Below are 16,715 nucleotides of genomic sequence, written 5' to 3'. Positions count from 1 at the left end.
CCACAGCTAATACCATTAATAGTTTTGCATCTGTAGCATCACTATAGTGCAGAATGAGGCCATTTGGCTGCGCCAACTCTCCACTCTAGCATCTTACCCAATCCCAGCTCTTGCCCAATCCCTGTAGCCCTACGTATTTATCCAATAATTTAAATACCTTGGGACACCAAATGGGCAATTTTAGCATGACCAAATCGCCTAACCTGCACATCTTTGGACTTTACCCTCATATCTTATAGTTCAAAATGTTTTCATTTCAAATAATCCACACTGGCAAAGACAAAATCCTTTGTAAATGATTATTTTACTATGTTTTACAAATTAAATGGACAATGAAAATCTCAAATGTCCACCATTACATAGCTTTGGCAACACAAGCAGCACAAAGGATATCAACAGCAATGAAGGTGAAGGACGAGTTGGGGAAAAAAAAAGCTACTTTTTTAAAATCCGTACTTCAGCTGAGTTTATATTGGACCACGGCTAACAGAAATTGGTCATTAAATATGTTACACATCAGCAAAGCCACCCAAGAGTTAATTTCATAAGCAGAAATGAAATGCCAGCATCAGCTCTTAACTAGCCTTGATCTTTTATGTGGCATAGCTGTTCAAACCCAGCAAGTCAACACTCGGGGGGGGGTTTCACTTACACTACTAGCAGTTTCCTCAGGGAAATTCTGTATTTTGTACCTGTGGAAGTAGTGAAGCTCTGTGCAGACTGATGTCAAATTTTGCCGATAACATGGAATTGTTATCATTTTGGCAATATATCAAACATTTTCTTTACAGTTCACTGACTATGAATTTGTCCCCATAGGAAATCTTACAGCAGAGTTTACTTTACAATAGGACCAACACAGCACAGAAAATCATTCAACTACAGAGTGAGCCGAAATCACGTTTTATCAAAACAGCTTCCACGTCAAGCTGCCAAAATAAAACCATGGATAGATGACTGTATGGGAAGAAAAAGTTCCCAGGCCTAATCAGCATTTTAGGTTGTAATAATTCTTTCTGCCTAATAAAATTAATGTTGATGGATTGGCTAAATAAGTAGTTCAGTCTCAATTTACTGTACTTAATATTACAATACTCAAATTTGTACATCCTATCACAAATAAAATGAGATTTTTTGAAAGCATTCAGCAAGTCAAGCACCACTGTGGAAGTAGAACATTAGAGTCAACGCTTCAGGTCAAGGACTTTTTGTCAGAATCATGAGAAGTTGCAGATGAACAGCTCAGAATGAGGAACAGTTAGAAACACCAGAGGTCCAAAAGTTTGTTGCAAGATAAAAACTGACACCACTGACTTTACAAAATGGTTTGACAGGTTTCATAGGGAAGCCATCTGGATGAGAAACTATGGCATTCTAGCAAATCTTGTTACTTTAATAAAAATTTTCAATGATGAATCTGCATGCTGCATCAGGACAGAGGAAAAGGAGACCATTGCTTAAAAATGCTCCTGATGAAGGCTAAGGGTGCATACAATCTTCACTCCATTTCTGTAACGTCATCAACATTGTGATGAAAACAGTAGTGGCTGTTGCTGAAAATACTGCATTGATTGAACAAGTAGTGAGCTGTCAGACTTAGACTTTGCAAGTGATTGAGCCATAGGAGGTACCAAATTGGATAGAATTAGATGATTCTTTGTGAGCAAGTGCAGCTTTGTCTAAATGTTTTAAGAAAGCATAGTATAACAACTTTGAAATCATAAGAAATTTACTGATTAGGGAATATCTCCCGCTAAGAAAGAAAAGTTCCCCAAGCAGCTTCCTAGACTGATCACAAGACAATGAAAACCATCATCTTTGCCAAGGATACGTCTCTAATACAGACACTGAAACAAGGCATTGCTCATCCAAAATAGAGTAAGGAGGGGAGAGAAAGGGACGCAAAATTTAAGATGCAGCCACATGAGATATTACCACTCCACCTCCATCACTCAAACTCAATTACCTAAAATGGTCCCCTGCATAGCAATGTCTCAAATTAGAAATTCTCATCCTTGTGCTCTAAATCCTTCCATGCATTCATCCCTTTCTATCTAATTTCCTACAATTCTCCCAAGAACTGTATTCCTGCAATTCAGAAATCTTGGGTATTCCCAATTTCTTTCAGCCCATAACTGCAGACCACATGCTAGTGTGTTACCAAACACATTAAGTCCTGCCTCTACTTCTCTCCGCTTAGTGAAATACTCCTGAAAACCCAACTCTGCGATTTCAATCATCTGTTCTAATCTCTCATGTGGCTGCATCTTAAATTTTGCATGGAACATGTGTCATCAAGTGCCTCAGGATTCTTTACTATGTAAAGTGGTTACCATTGCATTGCATTCCACAGATCAGCTAACAATGGGTATCATAGTGAAAGAGAAGATGGTTTTGGTGGTTGGCCACATACTCTGTGGCAGAAATAAGTCAGGTCTCAAATAGGGGAAACTGCACTGTAGTCACTGGACTGATAATCCAATTTCTACTTTCTACTCATGTTCAAAGGACAAAAGTTCAAATTGCAGCATGGCAGACTGTGAATTTTAACTTCAATCTATAAAATATGGAAGTGAAAGCTAATTTCAGGACCACAAAACCACTGATTGTCATGAAAACCCATCTATCTGACTAATGTTGTTTTGGGAAGGAATCTGCATCCTTATCTGGTGTGACTTACATCTAACTTCAGACCAGTAATGTGGTTGACTTAATTGCTCTCTGAGATAGCATAAGACGACACTCAGTTCAAGGTCAATTAGGAATGGGCAAGAAATTTTGGCTTGCCAGCAACACCCACATCCCAGGAAAGATGGATGGGAAAAAAACTAAATTCCATTTGGAGGACAAAGTCTAACATATCACAATATATTGAAAAGGATGCAGCCATCATGGACCCAAGTTGCAAAGAAGTGAAAGATCTTGTTAGGTATAGGAGACTGTAAACTAAACTTCCAGTCTCCCTGTCCAAACGATACTCTATTTTTCACTAAGCATGTAACATGTCATATTTGAGTATTAAATTCAATTTGTTATTTCTTTTGGATTCTCCACTGAGGTTAATAGAGAAGGCAAACTGACAATCAATTTCCCATTGAGCTAGTTCAGCTGTCTCCACTGCTACTACTTCAGTATTAACTGCAAATCTGATCAGTGTACTGTTAGTACAGACATCTAGGTCATTTAAGTAAACTGGAAACAATTTAAAAACTAGACTCAGCAACTCCTCCCTGTCTGATCTTTGTTATCTATTTCTATCAGCCTCACTGGATTTCTTTGGCTTTTAATTAGAAGTGTCACTACTTTAAAAGCTTTAACATTTTATAATTGTATGCTTGGGAGTTCCAGTTACCCATTGAAGGAGGCATACATGCTTGCTTCTCCTGACTAAGCTACTGTTATACAGGTACCAGGAAATTCATGAATGGACAGGTGCCGGATGTATATACAATACAGAAAATTAATTATGAAAAACAAATTGAAGGGTTTTATTCCAATCGCAACCTAGGGCACCAGCTTCAAATGTCACCTATTTTCAGATCCTTCCAGTTACTTGAGTCGACACCGAAGGCTGTATTTGTACACCGTACAAACACTTCTGCTACATTTGATAGTCAGGCTTAGTCAAAGATATTTTTTAAATAAGTTGTTCTCCAATGGTGTTCCCAACAAAACGAAATGATGTCTTATTTGTCTTCCGCTCTAACATTTTTCATGTACATTTACCTTTGTCCTCTGTCAAATTCCTTGTTTGGATATGTGCTCTCCAATCATGATGTTTCCCCAAATTCTCTTAAAAGAATTTACTGTTACCACTAACTCCCCTTTTCTCTGTTACTCAAAAACTTTGTTTTTAAATTGCTGACTTCCATCCATACCTGCAGTTCTCTCACTGTTTGTGAAGAAATTTCCTCTATCTTTCACATGTTCTCTTAGTATGCCTGCCTCTTGTTTCCTGCACATTTTACACTCACTCATTTTCCTTCAAATCAAACAAGCTTTAGGATGCCCAAACTACCCAACATTGCAGAAATTATCTTACCATCTTTTGGGATTCAGAAACTGCTATGTGTTGTCTTATCGCAGTTGTACAAGGCAAATAGGCATTTGGGCAAAGGGAAAGGAGGAAGTGGGAGAGCCAAAGACAAGAAGGGGTGCAACTACTTGGGATCTAGGAGCAGGAGCAGGCCATATGGGGAACAGAACATCAAATACAAATGGCCAAAGAAATTTTCTTTATCGCCAACAGGAGACCTCATTCTTAAATGGTGTCCCATGGATATTATCTCTGAGTGAAGCTTCTCTAAACTACTTCTAACAGAAATTATATCATTTTTATCAAATAGCGACCCGAATTTTACTCCAAAAGAGATCTGGTTGTATAAAAATATTGTTGCTGAATGCCTTCAGAAATAATATCATGGCTGGCACAAAGATCTGGTCTAGGGCCAAGAAATTGAAATGCAACAAGCTTATGATCGAGACCAAGAAAATGAAAAGATTGTGATTGAAATTAGGATTTAATCAGGAATTTAAATTTACAACAGTTCTCCTTCTGATGACAAATAAGATTAGACAGTGTGAAAGCAGTAGAAACACAGCAACTTACGCAGTATTGTTTAATACCCACTGCCAAGCAAATCAGAATTACTATTCCAAATATGTCAAATGACGACCTGAAACTAGCCCATTTAATAGATTTGGCATTTATTACAGGTAAACTAGACTATTTCTTTTGACAAGGGAGATTTCAGAACAACAACCAAACTGCATAAACTTCCAGTTTCATTTATGCAGCTGCAAATTTGGTCCCTTAAATGTGGTAGACTGAAAACAGAGGTAGGACAAGCTCAGATTAATAAGGCAGGGAAATCATGAAGAAAGCTCAAGGAACAGTAGAAGTTCACTCTTGTGTGCAGGAATGTTGTTACATGATTTCTAAAATAAAAAGCAGCAAGTTCCTCGGTGCAGTTTCTCCCAGAATTTTAATTTAAAAGGAAAATTGACTTTTTTTTTAAGAAGCAGTTGCTCACTATTGATTAGGTAATGTTTCCATCTTTTGACAACACCCGATTTTCACACTCTCTTTGGGGATCTCTGCAACTATGTATACATCCAGGGATCCCCAAATCCAACTGTGAAATGTCAATGCTATCAAAGAATAAAAGGACAACAGTGTTATCATTGTCAAAAGCATGATTTAATATTGCACGTTAAAAAACTATTAGTAAAAGAATTAATATAGCAATTTGACGACTTTACACTCCCTCAAGGCAAAAATAGCCAAGTTTTAAACTGGGTGATTTAATGATTAGACCATTTTTCCCCACTTTTTAGTGCAAGATAATCAGTTTAACAGAAAATATTTGATATCATTTTTTGTTCTATCACATAATGGATGCAAATCAACTTAGTTAATAAAACAGGTAAGGAGAGTTAGATGGGATGCTCAAGTTTGACAGAATAAGGCAGGAGTTGTGAAGTCTGATTACATGTAGTTTTCTCCACCTTGATAGAAATCATTCATACCAGGCGAGGAAAGAAAAATAAACTTTCATCTGAAGATGTCATGGGGTTCAAAAGTCAACTGGCAATTACAACAAATTTATCTTGACTGCAGAATTGAATTGTTACAATATTAGACTAAGTTTGAAATAACCAAGTTATACATTTAGAACAGAAAATAGCAACATCCATAAAGTTATTTAATCCTTCTACATAAACACGTCAATTGTAATTACTTTAATTGAACTGCAATTAAAACAATGTGACCCAGTGCCAATATTCTTGCCTTTAAAAAAAATTGCAAAGAATTTGTTCTGCAATTCCATCAAGTGGTTTGTCACACTGCTTACCATTCAAGTACAAAATGCTGAACAGGCAAGAATTCAATTTTGGAACTAATTGGATATCAACCTGTTTAAATGATCATTCACTTGACTGAACACTCACTCACCCAGGAACAGAAAGTTATGTTCAATTCCATGGAACACATTTATGGCAAATAACTTATATTTATTTAAAAGGACTGTACTGGCCTGGAATCTCAATTAATCCTAAAGAAACAAAATGTACGTCATACTTGAGTAACTGGAGGTTTTGGAGCTTGATATTTCTCCCACAAAAATGGGCTCATCATCATCATCTTCATCGTCTTTATTCCCTTTCTGCCAAGGCTCCAACTCCTCCTCTTCACATTCCATAAATAGTCCTGCCATTCTGGTGCTTCAGTCCTGATTTTAAGGCAGAAGGAAAAAGTTTGCTTCACTTAAAAAATTGTTCAAAAGTCATTACAATTATAAAGAGATACTTGAAAATTTTCACTTCCAAAAATTAATGATGCCAACTAATTTGAAAGAGAAACCAAAGCAATTTCTACAATGGCCTCCTTTAAATTGTGCTATGCTGTGCGTATCCGCAACAAATCAGATTAGCAGTCATAGTCTCAGTCCTTATGCAAAAGGAAAGAATTACTTGGATCCATTACTATCATCTCAACAAAAACAAAGTGCTGTCAGTTAATCCAACTGTCATAAAAAACCTACACAAATAAAATGATCAGGACAAGTTTTATCACCACCCCAGTTATCAGTTCACCATGTTCTGAAACCCTTCAGACGTTGGTGTGTCACAAATATTGAGCTTCTTCAATTGTTTAGTGAAGTAAAATTACACTTCAGCAAATCAAGTTCATTTTTCAAGTGTATTATTTATTCATCATAAGTCAGCTTACATTAACACTGCAATGAAATGACTGAAAATCCCCATGTCGCCACACTCCAGCGCTTGTTTGGGTACACCAAGGGAGAATTTATCATGGCCAATGCACCTAACCAGCACGTCTTTCAGACTGTTGGATGAAACCAAAGCACCTGGAGGAAACCAATGCAGGAGAACGTGAAGACTCCACACAGTGACCCAAGCCAAGAACAGAACCCCGGTTCCTGGTGGTCAGACAACAATGCTCACACTGCTGTGCCAGTGTGCTGCCCAAGCTGCAAATGGCAGTGAGAGCCATTTTAAAATGATGAATAGTTCCTGCAACACAATACATTGGTGTAGTATTAAGGCTGTACTGTCTTGTCAAAGATGCCTTGTTTTCCAAGTTCTTTACATCACATGAAGCTCCAGATACTACAGTAAAGAGCAGGCGAGTTCCTGAGGTGCCCTGGTCAAAAACGATCCCTCAACCACATCACCAAAACATTAGTCAATTTATACTACTGATGTTTGTTAGATCTCAATTCGGCAAAATTAGTTGCCCTTGATTTCAAAGCAAACTATTTAGGACACCCTGAAGATTGAAAAGATGCTACATGAAGTGCAAGTTCATTCATTCTTTGCACTGCACTGAGCAGTCAAGGAACTTTCATGCAAGTTGTGAAAGCACTAACAACTTCAGCTGCTTCCCTGCATGTTGAGATCACTGCATCCCAATATCAGCTGTGAGAAGCTAGAACTGTGACAGTTCAGGTAATATAGCATGGGGACAACCATATACATTTGTGGCTGTGGAGCTGAACAGCAAACAGTCTCATTTGTATCCTGCAAAGCCAAACAACATGATTAGGCTCAGGCTAATTGGAATAGGCTAACTTTCGTTGGAAGGCTATACGGCAGCCTCATGTCGACTCATCTGCATCTCATTGCTCTTATTCTAACAATCACCACAACAAAAGGTACATTTACATTAAATAAAAATATGATTGTTCTAAAGGCCACAGATGGATGGAGGAAATTTACTCAAACTTCTCAAGCTTTATCTTCACACATTAAGGTATCCAAGATAAGGCTCATCATATTGTGTGCAGATTACAAATAGAAATAAAGGTCAGAAATAAATACATCTGGAAAAGAGAAGAGTGAACCCCCAAATCTCCAACACACAATAAAACCATGAAAAGGGCAAAATCAAAACTGAGATACCACAATACATAACCATCTATTGGGGGATAACATATTCTGTTCTTTATACAACTGTAATATTCAGCTGGACAAAAATTAAAATGGCAGTTAGAACACATTTGAAATGCAACCTACCTTTCTTTTCTGTGGGACTTTTGCCAAACCACATTTCAACTGAGATAAATGTGACATTTGATCTTTAACATTATGTGTAGATTTAATGCAAACCAAAGATCTGAAGTGTGAAATGTGAAGTTACAGATATTTCATTACTATCAGAGCAATGCTCACAGGAACTCTGGTATGTGGGGCATAGCCCTGATGTTTAGCAGAAAAGGCAAAGCTGTATTCAAATCAACTAGTACCCAAAAGGCCAATACTGAATTACCTGTCCATGGAACAAGTTCTCACTTTAGACAACTGGAAAGAAATTCAAGAAACGTTCTGCAAATTTCTGCTATGACTCCCACCAACATTTACAGATGCATCATAGAAAGCATTCTTTCTGGTTGTATCACAGCTTGGTATGGCTCCTGCTCTGCCCAAGACTGCAAGAAACTACAAAAGGTCACGAATGTAGCCCAATCCATCACACAAACCAGCCTCCCAACCATTGACTCTATCTACACTTCCCACTGGCTCAGCAAAGCAGCCAGCATAATTAAGGACACCATGCACCCTGGACATTCGCTCTTCCACCTTCTTCCTTCGGGAAAAAGATACAAAAGTCTGAGGTCACATATCAACCAACTCAAGAACAAGTTCTTTTGTGTTGCTGTCAGACTTTTGAATGGATCTTCCTTGCATTAAGCTGATCTTTCTCTATACCCTAGCTATGACAGTATCACTACATTCTGCACTCTCTTGTTTCCTTCTCTATGAATGGTATACTTTGTCTGTACAGCATAGAAGAAACAATACTTCTCACTGTATACTAATACATGCGAGAATAATAAATCAAATCAAAAAGCTGCTATAAAATTGCATCCTTGTTAAGAGGCCAAATTACAAAAAGGTACAAAAAAGACGAAATCATTTATGCTTTCTCAAACTTTGAAGTTTAAGTAAAATAGAATGCGCACAAGACAGGAGATGTGCAAACACCTCAGCAAAGCAGCCAGCATAATTAAGGGCCCCATGCACCCCAGACATTCTCTTTTCCACCCCCCAACCAAAGCATGAAACAAATTAACTGCACCAGGACAGCAGGGGAATTTCACAGTAACTTCAGTACAGTGTTCATGTAAGCCTAGTGACTAAAAAATGAACTTTACTTTTTGCTTTACACTCTATTTCACCATTGCATATTATTACAGCAGGAACCAATCCCATTTCTTGATATCTGTGCTTATCCAAAATTACATGTAACCAAAGGCTAAAGGCTAAGCCAGTGAAATAGAAGTCAATCACTTATTTAAATTTGTGCTAAAACATACTTGGGTTAATTTTCATTGTGGCTATTTCAGTGCAACGAGAGCAAAATGCCATGTAATCAACTTGTCTGTATAGCACTCAAGAAACAATTCTTTTCACTCTATACTCATCGATTTGATAATTAAAAACAAAAACCAAATCTGAAGGACACCATTTTTGATAAGATACTTTGTCATGGTTACATGCACCTATTTCAGTGGTTCAGAAGATGTTTAAGGATTCCAAGGCATCATACCAAGAACAGCAGAGCTCGCTACACACTGCAAAACATTTATTTGACCAAAACCAAAAACCAGAATGATGAATCATTCATATCATGCTTCTTGCCCTGCTATGATGCATGGAAAATGGCCGCACATTTTGCCACACAACAGCAATTGCGCTTTATTGCATGTGATGTGCTTTAGCACATTTTGGATCAATGTGATGTATATATGCGAAACCTTTGCGACTGAAGACAGTCTTCCCATTTTGATGCCTTTATGTGAAGGCAACTTGCACATTGAAGATTTTTAATTTAGTCAATATTCCTAAGGCTGCTGATAGTGAACTCGTGCTCATGCTTACCCTCAGCCTGCACAGCAAATATTTCACAAAATCTTATGAGAATTTCCCCATGATTGTCAAACTATGGCTCTATATTGCTTAATCCCTGGGTCACTCGAATGCAACTGTAGCAACTAGGTTGGTCCACGCACCCTCCGCTGAGGATTCTAGTACTGCCATTTACATCTAGCATATTCTGTCAGAAATTCATCTCTGGAATGGATCTGTTAATTCTTTCTGGATTCTTTTTCATTGTTGTGAGGATGGCAAAAGCATGAATACAAGTCTTACAATTTCTATTAATTTTACACTGAAGCTGCTCAAAGATCTTCATAGGCAAAAGGGGAAGAAGTGGAATGAAGAAGCTAAAAAACAATTGTGCTGGAAATAAAAACAGAAATTTGAGCAAAACACATAACAGTTCAGTGTTTGGGTTATTCCCCATTGGCGAGGTAGAGGGCCTGATCCCCAAGAATCACTTCTTGTATCCCAATTCCAACACTGAAACACTAAAAAGTTGTGGCGATGTTGCCACACTTAGCTGATACCAATATACAATTCTATAAATTGTACCCGACTTTAATCCTGTGTTATTTGCCTTGTGTATGTATCTTAATATTTAAGTAGCAATTGCCTCCAAAAAAGCACGTCCGTAACATGCAGTGTGTTATGAAATGATACACAGAGGAAGTAATCTGGTTCTAAAGATATCACATCGGAGGTATGCTCCGACAGCTGTATGCTCTGCTGTTCTTCATTTGGGTCTCATGGTGTGATCAACTGTAATTCTCTCATGCAGCATCAACCATTCCAAAAGTTGACATACTCTCCACTGACATACTGCAGGGGGTGATTCACTGTCTGGTCATGTAACAGAGTTGGTGTACATGGACCTTGTTACACATTTCATCTGCAGCTTAGATGTGTCTGTGAACAAGCCTAATTGGATTAAAGCACTCAATTGGTGTAACACAGAACGGGTGTGAACGAGAGGTCCTATGTCATGACTGAAAAAAATTAGATCAGCTCTCAACTGATTCAAAGCTTTGCCAGAACTGAGTATTTGTCTAAGAGAAGATGGACGTAGCTCCAATTCTGTGCACCAAGTTTGCACCAATGTCCTGGCAGCAAAACCTCATCAATTGTGTCTTGTTGTGTGCACTTAAGCATGTATTTATGGCTGCAAGAGAGTTATCCGAACGCTTTATTTTCTGAGGCTGTCACACCCCTTAAGATAGAGTCTTCTGGTCTTGAATGTGCTGTGCCAGGAGATTGTGACTGACCATAGCACTGTGGTACAGGAAGCCATTTAAGGGGAAGCAGGCAAAAAAATGTACTGGAAGGAGCTAGAGCCCAGAAGGCCCTGTCTGCTCAGTGCCAGGATTCAAGACCTGTTGAGGGTCGAAAAGGAATTTGCTGGGGGCGGGGAGGGGGAAGCATCCAGTGGTCAGTCCATGTAGGTACCAATGTAAGATAGGACAAGGATGGAGATTCAGTTTAGTCAGTCTGAAGAGCCAGACACCAAATTAAAAAGCAGAACCTCAGTTAATAATTCCTGGACCCAAATGAAAATTGGCATTGCGCAAAGAGGATTAAATAAATGAATGCCTGGCAACAACTGGTGTGGGAGAAGTAGGTTCCAGTTTGTGGGGCACTGGCATAAGTATTGGGGAAAGTGAGATCATCTGTATCTGAACTGCACTGGGGCTGATCTTCTAGTGAGTGGCGTAACTGGGGATGAACTGAGTTTTAAATTGAATAGTGGGGGCAAGGGGTCAAATGTGGTATACCAAAACAGAGAGACAAGGCAAGAGACAAAGATAAGAATATGGAAAATAATAAACAGACCATTATAGGAAGAGTATAAATCTATGAGTAAATCAGCAGATAAAAGTAGATGCTGCAAAAATAAATACAAAAAAGCTCCGTATCTGAATGTACAAGGCATACAGAAACAAAACAGATAAGTTAATAGCACAAACAGAAATATGCAGGATCCAATTGCCATGACAGACACATGGCGACAGGAAACAGACTAGGATCTGAATACTGATAGGTATGTGACATTTCAGAAGGACAGAAAGTTAAGAAACTGTGGAGGGGTGACTCTTAATTAATTATGGCAGTAGCACATTAGACGGATCACTTAAGTTATGGAAACCAGGATGTAGAAGCAGTTTCAGTTGGAAAAAGAAATTCTGAAGAGAAGAGTCACTTGTGGGAATGATGCCTAGACTCCGTAATTGTAGGGCAGAGCACAAGAGAAGAGATAGAGAACTTGTCAGAAAGGTACCACAGTAATCATGAAGAGCTTTAATCTACACAAATTGGAAAAAAATCACATGGGCAAAGGTACCAGAGATGGAGTTCATCGAATGCTTTCAGGACAATTTGTGAGAAAAACACATTCTGAAGTCTACCAGAAGGCAAGCTATACTAGACCTGGTATTGTGCAATGGAATACGATTAATTGATAACCTCATGGTTATGCACCCTTAGGTAGTAGCGATCATAATGTGTTTGAATTTTACACTGTTGGAGGAAGAGTGTGTCAAACATCAAATATTTTAACTTAAATAACAGCAATTACAAGGTCATAAAAGCAAAGTTGGCTAAAGTGAACATTCAAATATGCTTAAGGGATGGATTGAGAGATTCAGTGGCTGACGTAAGGGCTATTTCAGAATACACAAAAGAGACACATTCCAATGAGAAAGAAAAATTCCCAAGAGAGGGCCCATCATCCATGGTTAACTCAAATAGTTAGACAGTATTAAAATTGAGGTACATATTTGTGCAAAGACAAGTGGCAGGTCAGAAGATTAGAAAGATTAAAGGGAACAATGATCAAAAGATTAATAAGGAGGGAAATACTAGATTATGAGAGAAAGCTAGCCAGTAACAAAGATAGATTTTATTATCTAAAGACACTTAAAAATTAACAAAATGAGAGTTCAGTCTATAGAAAGTACATCAAAGGAACTGATAATGGAGAGTAAGGCTATGGTGGATGAATTAAACAGGCATTTTGCATCAGTCTTCATGAGAAGATAGGGCACAAGTAACACATCAGAAATAACCGTAAATCAGGAAATGGAAGGCAAGGGGAAACTCAGGAAAAGTACAATCACCAGAGAAGTGGTACTGAGCAAATTGCTGGCTCTACAGTCTGACAGATCCCGGATGGGCTATCGCCCAAGGTCTTGAAAGAAGTGGCTGATGAGCTAACTGATGTATTGGCTTAAATTTCCAAAATTTTGTACACAGGGGGAAGGTGCCATTATAAAAAAAGTTACCCCTTTATTCAAAAAGGGAGGGAAACAGAAAGCAGGAAATTACGGGCCAGTTACCTAACATCCATCACTGGGAAAATGTTAGAAGCAAAAGATATCGTAATAGGGCACTTGTAAACATTCAAGGTAATCAGGCAGAGTTAGTGCTTCTGCGCAGGGGAAATCATGTTTGACGAATTTATTGGAGTGCTTTGAAGAAGTCATGTGCTGTGGAAAAAGTGGAATCAGTGGGTGGACTCTACTTCGATTTTCAGAAGACATTTGCGTGGAGGGTGTGGAGAGTCTGCAGAAGGATCTAGATAGGCTGGGCGAATGGGCCAGGAACTGGCAAATGGAATTTAATGTTGGCAAGTGCAAGGTGGTCCACTTTGGTAGGAAGGACTATTACTTACGTGGCGAAAAACTGCAGCAGGCGACGGTGCAGAAGGACCTCGGGGTCCTTATGCTTGAGTCACAAAAACCCAGCCTGCAGGTGCAGCAGGTGGTCAGGAAGGCTAATGGGATGCTGGCCTTCATAGCGAGGGGGGATTGAATATAAAAGTAGGGAGGTCTTGCTGCAGCTGTATAGGGCACTGGTGAGACCGCAGCTGGAGTACTGTGTGCAGTTTTGGTCGCCGCACTTACGCAAGGATATTTTGGTCTTGGAGGGAGTGCAGAGGAGGTTTACTAGGCTGATACAGGAGTTGAGGGGGTTGAGCTATGAGGAGAGGCTGAATAAACTAGGCTTGTACTCGTTAGAGTTTAGAAGAATGAGGGGAGATCTCATTGAGACGTATAAGATGATGAATGGGATGGATAGGATAGAAGTGGAGAGACTCTTCTTGCTCAGAAAGGACAGTAGGACTAGGGGGCACAGCCTCAAGATAAAGGGAGGGCAGTTTAGCACAGAGTTGAGGAGGAACTTCTTCACTCAAAGGGTGGTGAATCTCTGGAATTCTCTGCCTGTTGAAGTGGTGGAGGCTGCCTCGCTAAATATTTTTAAGATGCGGGTTGATGGGTTTTTGATAAGCGAGGGGATTAAGGGTTATGGGGAGAGGGCGGGAATGTGGAACTGAGCCACGACAGATCAGCCATGATCTTATTGAATGGCGGGGCAGGCTCGAAGGGCTAGATGGCCTACTCCTGCTCCTATTTCTTATGTTCTTATGTTCCTAATGTGCCACATCAAAATCTTTTGCAGAAAATAAAAAGCTCAAGGTGTCAGGGGCATCAGGGGTAACAGTGGTACAGAGAGAAGATTGGCTGGCTAACAAGAAACAAAGGGTAGGCATAGATGGGTAATTTTCTGGTTGCCAGGACGTGCCAAGTGCTGTCTCACAGGGAAGTGCTGGGCATCAACTTCTTACCATTTATATAAATGACATGCATGAAGAAACTGACAATATAGCTGCAAAATTTGCAGACAATGTAAACATCAGTAGGAAAGTAAATTGACTTAAGGAGGCAACAAGATAGCTTAAACGGCTGGTCAAACACAAAACGGTACATGCAGGAAGAATAAAAAGGTTATTATCAATATGGTGACAGATTGCAGATCTTAGAGGTGCAGGGAAGCTGAGTGCATGAAGCACAAAAGATGAATAAAAACTAGTACAAAGAGAGAGAGCTTGGAGGGCTCAGTCCTTTAAAAACCACTTACTCCTTTTATCCCAATTCCAACATTGGAACATCATTTTCATGTCATAATAATGATGCCACTACACTTACCTATCCGATACCAATACACAATTATATAAATTGGGCTCGACTTGAATCCTGTCTTGTCTGCATTATCAATTCAATATTTAAATAGCAACTACTGCCAACAGTATGGGCAACAGGGTGGCACAGTGGTTAGCACAGCTGCTTCACAACTCCAGGGACCTGGTTTCGATTCCCAACTTGGGTCACTGTGTGGAGTTTGCACATTCTCCTCATGTCTGCATGACTTTGCTCTGGTTTCCTCCCACAGTCCAAAGATGTGCGAGTTATGTTGACTGGCTGTGCTAAAATTGCCTCTTAGTGTCCTGAGATGTGTACGTTAGAGGGATTAGTGGGTAGGGCATAGGTGAGATTGTGGTTGGTGTAGACTCAATGGGCCAAATAGCCTCTTTCTCCACTGCAGGGTTTCTATGTTCTTTGTATGTTAAATAGTAACATACAGGGCAGCTTGGTGACACAGTGGCACTGCTGCTTCACGTGGCCAGAGACCCAGGCTCAATTGGGTCATTGTCTGTGCAGACTCTGCACATTTTCTCTGTGTCGGCATGGGTTTTCTCCCGCAGTCCAAAAGACATTCTGCTTAGGTACATTAGTCATGCTAAAGTTGCTCTCAGTATATCTGAGCAGGTGTTAGTGTGGCAAAAAGAGGGATTTTTCAAAGGAACTCGTAGTAATATAAGCTGACTTATGACACTGATAAATAAACTTTAAAATATCTGTAATTGCCAGTATATAATTGAAGTGATAGAAAAAAATCTGGTTCAGCAGATGTCACAAACTTGAGATTACTTTTTTTAAAAAATTACTCAATAATAGAGTAAATGGCAGGACTCTGAAGAGTGCAAATGAAGAGAGGGATCTGGGAATATAGGTACAGAGTTCCCTAAAAGTGATGTCACAGGTGGATAGGGTCGTAAAGACCGCTTTTGGTACACTGGTCTTTATGAATCGGCGTATCGAGTATAGAAGTTTAAGTGTTATAGTAAGGTTATATAAAGCATTGGTGAGGCCGAATATGGAGTATTGTGGATAGTTTTGGTCACCTCGTTACAGGAAGGATGTAAATATGATTCAAAAAGAGTGCAGAGAAGGTTCACAAGGATGTTGCCGGGACTTGAGAAGCTGAGTTACAGAGAGAGATTGAATAAGTTAGGACTTTATTCCCTGGAGCATACAAGAATGAGGGAAGATTTGATAGAGGTGTATAAGATTTTGATGGGTATGGAGTGAGTGAATGCAAGCAGGCTTTTTCCACTGAGGCTAGGAGAGAAAAAAACCAGAGGGCATGGCTTAAGGGTAAAAGGAGAAAAGTTTAAAGGGAATATTAGGGAGGGGCTTCTTCACGCAGGGAGTGGTGGGAGTGTGGAATGAGCTGCTGGATAAAGCGGTAAATGCGGGCTCACTTTTAACATTTAAGAAAAACTTGGACAGGTACATGGACAAGAGGGGTATGGAGGGATACGGTCCAAGTGCAGGTCAGTGGGACTAGGCAAAAAGATGGTTCAGTACAGACAAGAAGGGCCAAAAGGCCTGTTTCTGAGCCGTAAATTTTCTACGGTTTCTAACCGACTTCATCTACATGGTGGCAAGGAACAAATTCCTCAGGAATTCAAAGGTGCTTCAATTCTCCATCATAACAAGGGAAATGGAAATCATTTTGTTTGTGAAAATCATTGGATAATCTCAAAACTTTGCAATGTTAAAAATCCTTGCACACAGCAATGCTTAATCATTTTATTGAAAACGTTACTTAAAAAAAAGTCTTGACAGTTAGCGTATATTCAGAAACTAAAGAAGCATGACTGATAGGATCTTTGCAACCAGACAGCTGTGTGT

The 16,715-nt window shown here is 39.3% G+C and overlaps 1 protein-coding gene across 4 annotated transcripts in view; it reads right to left on the bottom strand.

The window, feature by feature from the left end:
- znf280d (zinc finger protein 280D) overlaps window positions 1-16,715 on the bottom strand; it is a 116,256-nt gene that overhangs the window by 79,810 nt on the left and 19,731 nt on the right. For 3 of the 4 annotated variants that reach the window (XM_080214377.1, XM_080214381.1, XM_080214378.1), the window contains exon 2: window positions 6,083-6,233. In XM_080214377.1, the coding sequence (XP_080070503.1) occupies window positions 6,083-6,218 (136 nt within the window). In that variant the 5' untranslated portion in view covers window positions 6,219-6,233. Of the gene's footprint in view, window positions 1-6,082; window positions 6,234-16,715 lie in introns of those variants that run through there. The other variant, XM_080214380.1, reaches the window with a different exon arrangement.

The sequence above is a fragment of the Carcharhinus amblyrhynchos genome, chromosome 28 (genome assembly GCF_965287045.1).
Source record: "Carcharhinus amblyrhynchos chromosome 28, sCarAmb.v2.hapA, whole genome shotgun sequence".
In the NCBI taxonomy this organism is placed as follows: domain Eukaryota; kingdom Metazoa; phylum Chordata; class Chondrichthyes; order Carcharhiniformes; family Carcharhinidae; genus Carcharhinus; species Carcharhinus amblyrhynchos.
Note: the sequence above shows the minus strand (reverse complement) of the source record. Positions and strands in the feature narration are given on the sequence as shown.